The sequence below is a fragment of the Panicum virgatum genome, chromosome 7N (assembly GCF_016808335.1).
Source record: "Panicum virgatum strain AP13 chromosome 7N, P.virgatum_v5, whole genome shotgun sequence".
In the NCBI taxonomy this organism is placed as follows: Eukaryota; Viridiplantae; Streptophyta; class Magnoliopsida; order Poales; family Poaceae; genus Panicum; species Panicum virgatum.
Genome location: NC_053151.1, coordinates 229266 through 237940, shown reverse-complemented (window position 1 = coordinate 237940; position 8675 = coordinate 229266). Strand labels below are relative to the sequence as shown.

The window sequence follows — 8675 nt, the reverse complement described above, 5'->3', positions numbered from 1 at the left end:
AACCAATTATAACTAATGAATACATTATAACTAACCGGTGTTTCACGTATTGTCATTTTTAAAACCGTTCATTAACTTAAAAACATTTCACTAGTCGTAGTACATGCATATAAACAGTCACCGACGCTGGAGATACTAACGCGGCCAACAAAATTAAAGAATGAACCAAATAATCATCTGATATTCATCAGATCCGTGCACAAGCCAATATACACCTGATTTTGTTATTGTGCAATTTCGCTAAAGAAAACAAATCGCCAGTGAGATATGAAAAAAGAGGCTCAACAACTCACCATTGCTCAGTATTCTGCCATGCACTTCCTCGCAGTCCCTTCTATATTGAACCTAAAGATGCAAGCTCGAACAATTAGTTCACTCAGTCTCCGAATAGCACCATCAATAAGAGTACATGCATACAAGATGGTTGCATATATACCAACAAAAAAAATACAAATAGCTATCTAATGCAGTTTTCATATGGGTACACATCAGGCACCTAGCACAACAAAGAACAAAAAAAAGGGTACACATCTCAACAAAGAATCATATCACAAATAATATATTCTCAAGAGCAGTAGGAAAATTTCCAAGAGAAGAAACATCAAACCATCAGTAATTCAACAAACAAAACAGTGACTTTGTATGTGAAATGCGTTGTATTTTCAAGTGAATATCTCTAGGCAATTTTGCTGAATAATGCATCAGTACTTTGCTTATAGCATTGAGTAAACAAATACACAACAACGATGTACTATATCAATGGTTAGCTCATTGTCAATAGCAAATAGGAGGGTCCTAAATTATATGAGCATAATGTGTATACGGGTTGCAGGGCACAAAATTATATGTGTTCAACTTAGTCTAATATTAAAATATTTAGTTAAATGTAAAAACTTTTTAGTCAAGCGTAATCACAAGGACTTGCTTCCATATAGCTGCTTTCTAAGCATCATGCAGAGATGATACACAATCGAAACTTGAAGATACCGAGATGCAAAGGTAAAAATGATAAGTACAGCAAAAGTGATTGACAGACCAACAAGCAACAACTCTCCGGGTTGTAGCAAGTAGAACGTATGTTACCAATCAGTATGGATATATTAATGGCTACATTGCATATCGTACAATAAAAAGGTTTAATGCACATAATGAAAAATACCTTGATCAGTCGAATTGCACAAAATATCATTTACCCTTATTTCTACAGCAAATACAAACCAGGACAAGTGGACAACAACAGCAACTAAAATACTTACAATTTCTATTATAGTTACATTTAAATCTCAAGACTAAAATAGTTACATTTTAGAACTATATAACACATGTTCATACAAAGAGAGAAAACTTGATATACAAAAAGAGAAAATTGTTGGCAATCAGCTCATTGCAAGCTTATAGCAGCTTGCTAGGCCTTCATATTGAACTTTTTAACCTGAATTAAAGGACTAATTCAAATTGTATGTGTTAGTTACATAGTTAGGCTTCGAATACTTTTCTTTATTAAAGAACAATGGCAGTAGAAAGCTACAGATTCTGAATAGATAAAACATATGATGCTAGATGCAGAAAGAACAATCTATAACTTCAGATCTAAAACCAAAAAGGTCCTCAAGTCTGCTGGTTTCGCAATAAACTAATAAAGCATATTACATTGTCTATAATGATCTAACCTTTACAGTAGTACCACTGTACGAAACAGGAAGACACCTAAATTAAACATAGAAACATTCGCCTGCAAGATGTCCTGCGAAGATTGAGTCATATAAATCGGAGTACTAAGTAGTGAAATCCACTGTAAAAGAGTGAGAGGTAGCATAAGAATCATTGTGATCTGTTCATTAGGATAAAATAAAAACAAAAAATATTTTCAACAAGGATAAAAAAACAGAGGAGTCACACATACAGAGGTCAAGATGCTGCAGCATCAAGAACAGATTGAATAACCACGGAAAAATCGGAGTGGAAATTGCAACAAGTGAATCATTGTCTTGGCTAACTATGAACATCAAAACTGTAGGTACCCTATATCAGATTTCAAATATAAAATTGAGTTGGAAGTGGCAAACAAATCTTGGATTCTGGGTCAAAACCGTTGCAGGAGAGATGAGAAATTGAATCAAACCTTGGTTACTATGGAAGAAGTCCGGTTGGTCGATGAAAGCTGCCGGCCCGGTTGGAGAGAATGGAGGGGCAAGCTCGGGCTAGGGTTGGGGCACGGGAGAGCGGAAAGAGCTCGATAAATCAGGGTTTGGATCCATGAGAGGCAGGGAAGGGGGCGAGGAAGGCGGAGAGAACCTGAGACGGCGTCGTCTCTCAGCGGCGGTGCCTGTGATTCGAGCTTATTGGTTTTTTTCCACCGCCGAGAAGTGGCTTCTCAAATCGTAAAATTGTCATCGCCGTTGACTTCGCCAAATTGCCATTTATAATATTGGCACCTTGATTATTCTGTCATGTAGTCATTTTAATCTCTACTCCTATTAAGGGTGGAAGGGAGGCGTCCACACCCGTGGACTCGCCCTCGCGTGTCCACGCCCGTGCCCCCGCCCCCGCCCTGACTGTGACCCTGCCCCGTCGCACCCCTCTCCACCTAGGCACCCTGTCCGCAGGACTCTGCACCCAGGTGCCTGCACCGCCGCCAGCACTCCGCCGCCACCACACCCACCCACCCCCGCAGCACCCTCTGCCCAGGCCGACGCGCCCTCCGCAAGCGCCGCCCCAGCCGGCCGCACCTCATCTCCCTCCCTCTCGCGTCGTCCTGCCCCCGAGCAAAAACCGTCGCCCATCCTTATCCTCAACACCCGCTGCCCCGCTTTTCCTGCCTCCCGCGTACCCGGCGCGTCACCCCACGCCTCCGGCCTCCCTGCTCAGGGCCTCCACCTCCCGCACCTCGTGCCGCCCCTCCGCCTCCCCAGCCGCCGCGCCCCGCATCACCGGGCCGCGGCTCCAGCTTCCGTCTCTTGGGACACCAAGCCCCTGCCTCCTGCCCCTATGCCGCCCCTCCGCCTCCCCGGCCGCTCCGCCTCCGCATCGCCAGCCCATCGCCCGTGGTCGTGCCCCCGCCTTCCACGCCGCCAGCCCGCCCATATCCGCAGCTGCGTCCTCCACGCCCCCACCCGCTGCCGAGCCCGCCGCCCCCGCATCGCCGTCCACCTTCGCACCCACCCGCGGTCGCGTCCGCCACCCGATGAGCGATTCCTGTACGGGGACTTGGTGATCTCCGACCATCTCTAGGGACTGGAGGTGATGTGCCAAGGATTTGGTTCTAGCATTAACAACCATGCCACGCTCCACCTGCAGGTTTGTGCCATTTAGTTATGGAAGAAGTCCACATTACCCCCTCAAACTCTTCGTGGAGTCCAAGTTACAACCCCCAAATATGAAACCGGCCAAGGAACGCCCCCGAACTCCTGAATCCGTGCAGGCCACCCCACGCGCGCCCTCCGGCCCGGTTTCCGTCAGCCTCCGTCTTCCGTCTCCATTCGCGCCTTCACCTAGCTCTCTATTTCTCTCTGCATCGTTCTAACGAAGGCGATGCCGCGACGATGTCAGTGGATACAAGGCTGGTGCTTCGGCACATGATGATTTCAGCGAAGGCGCACGCACTTGCGGCGCAGGCGGAGTCGAGACCGAACCCCAGCTCCTTCACCAGGAATCTGCTGACCTCGAGGCGGCCACTGGCCGCGGCGAGGTGCAGGGCGCTCCGCGGCGAGGTCCGCCACCTTGCTCGCCATCTCTAACCGAAGAGAAATCGCCAAAGCAACGGTAAGTAAAGCTAGAGCTGGGACCGAGAGAAGCTGCAACCGACAAGGAAAGGGAATCAGCAGTGCATTAGTGGTTCATCGCACAGTTTATCAGGCGCCAGAAGAACCAGCAGCTACGTCGCCGTGGTGCGCAAGCCGCGCCACTACACCAGCGGGGCGCCCGCGCACCGGCCGGCCGGTTAGCTGACCTTGTTGAGCAGGGCGGTGGCCATGGTGGAGAGATGGTCGAACTCCCGGTTGGCGGCGGCCATCCGGCCAGCCGCGGAGGCGAAGCCCGCGAACGTGGCCTCACACCCGATGCCGGTCTGCCCGGTGAGCAGCAGCAGCGTGCGCGCAGCGCCCCAGCTTCGCGCCGCCGCGTACCCTCGCAGGAGCCGCAGCGCGGGCACAGAGGCCGCGCTGTACAGCATCCCGCACGCCTCCAGCGCGTCCCGCGTGGCCGGGTCGTTGGTCTCAATCCCCGCCCGGCGCGCGCGGCCGCCAGGTCCGCCGCCATAAGGACCTGGCCGGTCCGCTGTGGCCGCCCCCGGCACGGACCGCAGCCGCGACGTGCAGAAGGCCATGTCCACGAAGTCGCGGATCGCGTCGCACGAGTCGGCCAACGGGTCGCCGTCGTTCCCTCTCGTTAGAAGCAGGCAGTCAACGGAAATAGAGAGCTCGGAAGACGGAGGCCGACAGAAACCGGGCCGGAGGGCGCGCGTGGGGTGGCCTGTACGAATTCAGGAGTTCGCTGGGGCGTTCGTTGGCCGGTTTTATATTTGGGGGTTGTAACTTGGACTCCACGAAGAGTTTGAGGGGGTAAACGTGGACTTCTTCCTTTAGCTATCCTTGATTTGCTATTTGGTTTTGAACATTCCATTTGCGTGGTTTCTGATCTGTCTTGTTGCACCTGAGTCACTGGACGTTCTTCCGCTGCCGCCGGTCCCTGCTATTGGCGTGCCCCTCTTGCTCGTTGGATGGACACTACACATTAAGATAGTGGCAGGTGGCCATGGCTCTTGTGTAACCACCCATCCTAGATTTGCTGGACCTGTTTATCTATGTAATATACCCTGCCTAATGTTTGGTTTTTGATGTTTTTTCCGTGTTACTCTAAATTGGTTGAGCAGCTTAGCCATCTAAATTTTATCTGTCTTGTGTAACGAATCACAGAAGACAGAAGGCAACGGAAAGGTAAGATCCCCTTGTCAAACAATAAATTAGTTTGCTAACAACCAAAAGACAATTATGTCTGGTTTGCCAGTTGGGAGAAACCAGCTGAATGTTAAGTAACTCACCCTGAACCTAACCATTTGCCGAACAACTAAAATACCTAAACATTAAGCATACAGAAACCAACCACAGTCCCATAATAGGGTATGAGTAAAACTTGTGCAGAGTAGATCCTTTGAAGAGATTATAGTCTACTTATTTCTCACAGGCATGATATATAGCATATGACATGCCCTGATCACACGCACCTTCACTAAATTGCAGCTAAAATAACTTGCTCAAAATGATTGTGAGCGTCAGGGAGCATTATTTTTCAAATAACATTTTAATTTAGTCTTTTCTTTGACACTCGATAAAAAAATTTCCATGCACTTTAATGTTCATGAAATTCAGCAGATCATTACCGAGTAAAGGCTATGTTGTTGTTGTATAACCGAGTCTTCTCTTCACCTGAAAAACACATTTTCTGAGCTTAGTCAGAGTACAATCTTTATTGGAACAAGGAAATCATCTGGTGCTGCTATATGACACGGTTAAGCAGGCTTAGTTTATACTTCCCATATTCCAAACAGTAAATGTATTTTTACTTATTGCAAACAGTAATGTTGCGCTTTTGACATCCATATTTACACACTGGTTCATGAATTTGATTAGGCTCTTTCATATCTTTATAAATTTTAACTTCTATATTGTTTGTACCCACTCGCAGGCACTGATTATGAACTGGGTCAGAACACTTTCATACTGTGATTTTACCCTTGTAGAAACACATAGGATTTTTGTTTGTAGCAACTCAGTCATTGCTTATGAACTTGGCTGGAACTCTTTATGCTTGACGGAAAAACCATAGAAACCACTTATTACCACTGTTATATTGAATTTTTCACATACCAGTGGTTTAAATTCTGCAGGTAATTGCAGCAGCTGATATCTTCCTGCTGATGGTGGCAACAGATGGTGGTCTATTTGAATGGATAATGCTGTTTATAAAAATTAGGGAGAGATAGAGATTTCATTGTGGCTCCACTATAATTTGAAGTAGTCATTGCTGATAATAGGGTAAATCTGGGCCATTCAAATTACCCCAATTTACTTCAGTTTTTATTTTTTTCTAGCACTACATGGACCTTGAATTTCCATAAATCTTCCAATGATAGACTGTGTTAGGATGTGCCATGGTCTTCTAGCACTACAATATGCTTGAAAATTCCAGTCAAATCTGAATTATGCATTTTTACCTTTTTGCTTGCTAATTATGAGTATTTGGCTTTGTCGTAGGCTTCTTGCTTTGTTTCTTCTTTGTGCCGACAAGGACTTCCATTGTCATGCAGGTACCAGTTGTTTCTGTTTTTCAAGTGAGCAAATGGTTGAATTATTGAGTCACGCTCAGAATGATCGCAAATATAGCTTGAACTTTATTCTTTTACAGAGACCTACTCAGATGGTGGATAATGGTGCGAATTAACCTATTGATAATTAGTTTGGGAGAGACGGTATGGGTACGTAGCAAGAATTCTTTTTTCATGGCTTCATTGAGTGCAGAACACTAATTTTGGAGGCTGAACCAATGAGCGGATCTATTTGGTTGAATTTCTTATCATATGCTTGTTTGCTGGTTCATAGTTTTTTTGAAACACATGCCATGTTACAGTAGAACTCTTTTTTACACTGCTCGGTCGCATAGAAATCATGTTGGATGCTTAGAACTGAAACCTATGTGAAAACAACAGTAAAACTTCAGTCATTTCATTACTGATATTTTTTCCTTTTGTGAAAACTGGCTTATGTGCCACCAAATGGGCCATGCTCGTGCTCCTTGGCCTCACCTCCCACCTCTGGTCAAATGGCAGCTAACCTGTTCTTGGATTATTTCAAACTTCCATTCTGTTTTATACTCTTGAGATCTTGAAGCTTGGGATACAGCAATATGGTAACCCCCAACTCATTCTTATTTTGTTTTGATCTCTGCAAACTGCAAATCATGATTATTTATGTAACTGATGAAATATTTAATTGCAGTGCTATTGGAGCATTTAATGTTAGGTTTGAATTTCTTTTACCTGTTTAGTTTGATTAAATGGATAGTAAGATTCATGCATATACATTTGTGGTAGGTATATATGCCGAGAAAGTAATTAAGCTTTGTAAAATGATATAGAAACAAATTGCCGGTACATATTTGCCTTTGAGCTGACCGTATTTGAGCATTGGCCTGTTGGTACTCATTATCCCCTTCAACTATATAGGAAAGCAGGGATGAAATCGATATGAAGATTGTCACCTATACTATTTATTATTTTGGTGGTTCTTGTCCGCTTCGTACAGTAGACAGACAACAATGTGTCTAATGTACGGGTCCTTTTGGTAATTTGGTGATTGTCGTCCTGTAGGGGCATGAGTTCCTCACTTCCTCTGTTTTCGTCAAATCCAAAAGTAGACTTTAGCATGGTCTAACAATGAACTTCTTTTTATTTTAGGTCTTAACTAACATGTCTTTTGTTTTCCTATCTGTTTATACCAAGAACACAGTGTAACGATTTGTATATATATTCTGGGCCGTTTCAAATTCACTATATGCATAAGGTATCTTTCAGCTTTCTTGTTCTTTCCGCTAAACTGTTATCTTCACTGCAGAGAAAAGAAGTTTCAGCTAACAAGCTCCATTGCTGCTATATCTCCAATTTATAGCTCCAATATGAATTTATGATGGAAACATTTAGCACGAGAAAGGAGGTAGCTTTGGGTCTGTAGGGCCCAGTTTCTACTAGCCATACGGTATTCGTAGCTTAGAGTAGAAGGTGTAGGTTCACAGGAAGCTCAAGATGAAGGTCATGAACTGTCTGACTATGGAAAGTTCTATATGATTGTGTCATTTGTTATTAGTGTCTCAGTTCTATCTGTAGCAAACATTTCAACTCGTGATGAGTGATGAGATACATAGGGTCTTCATATTCCAATGAAGCGTATGTTGCAATTGGGCTATCTTGGTAACATTTTCAGAAGAAATTTCATCAAAGCATATGTTGCTTTCACCTATATGTTCATCTTGTTTTTTTGTATAACAGATCATATATATTTGTTAGATGATTATATTTCTTAAAATTAGTATAAGCCTAGAACAAATATAGAATACAAACATTGTTGAGTGATTAGGTTGATGAATTTTCTAAATATAAAATGTGGTTACCGTAGCAACGCACGGGCCTAGTCCATTTATATTTACTTTTCACATTTACAGCCACGCAAATGGACCACTCTGCCCCTGAGGCCTCATCCATTCCTCCCGTTGGTCCCTGGACGCTTGGCCGGTTGACTCGCTCGGCCCCTGGACTCGCTCAACGGAGAGCTCCTGGACGGCATTGGCTCCCCGACGCTAATATAACTAGGATGGTTGGCGCGCTAAAGCCGCGCCCGCTAATGAGTTACCGGCCGCAAATTACATTTTACATATTGAGCCATATGTGTTTCTGTCATGGTTTGGGTCGCTCATTGTTGAGAATTTAGTCACTAAAAGGGCAACCGGATAGAGCTATTTGGATGCGATGTTTTTTACGGTTTCAACATAATATCGTGGTATTTGAAAATTCTATAGCCCTATTTAGTGGTACAGTATTTTAAAACCGTGTTTTAGAAATGCTATGGTTTACAATTGCTATGACCATACTATGGTTTTACTGCAACTAAGGCATACCAGTACTTGTT

The 8675-nt window shown here is 44.6% G+C and overlaps 1 protein-coding gene across 1 annotated transcript; it reads right to left on the bottom strand.

Moving 5' to 3' along the window:
- Nucleotides 1-2978: 2978 nt before the first annotated feature.
- On the bottom strand, nucleotides 2979-4405 carry LOC120682895 (the record flags this gene model as incomplete). The annotated part of the gene is made up of 1 exon (XM_039964920.1): nucleotides 2979-4405. A coding segment is annotated over one exon (465 nt), but the record flags the coding sequence as incomplete, so codon positions are not given.
- Between the last annotated feature and the right edge of the window lie 4270 nt (nucleotides 4406-8675).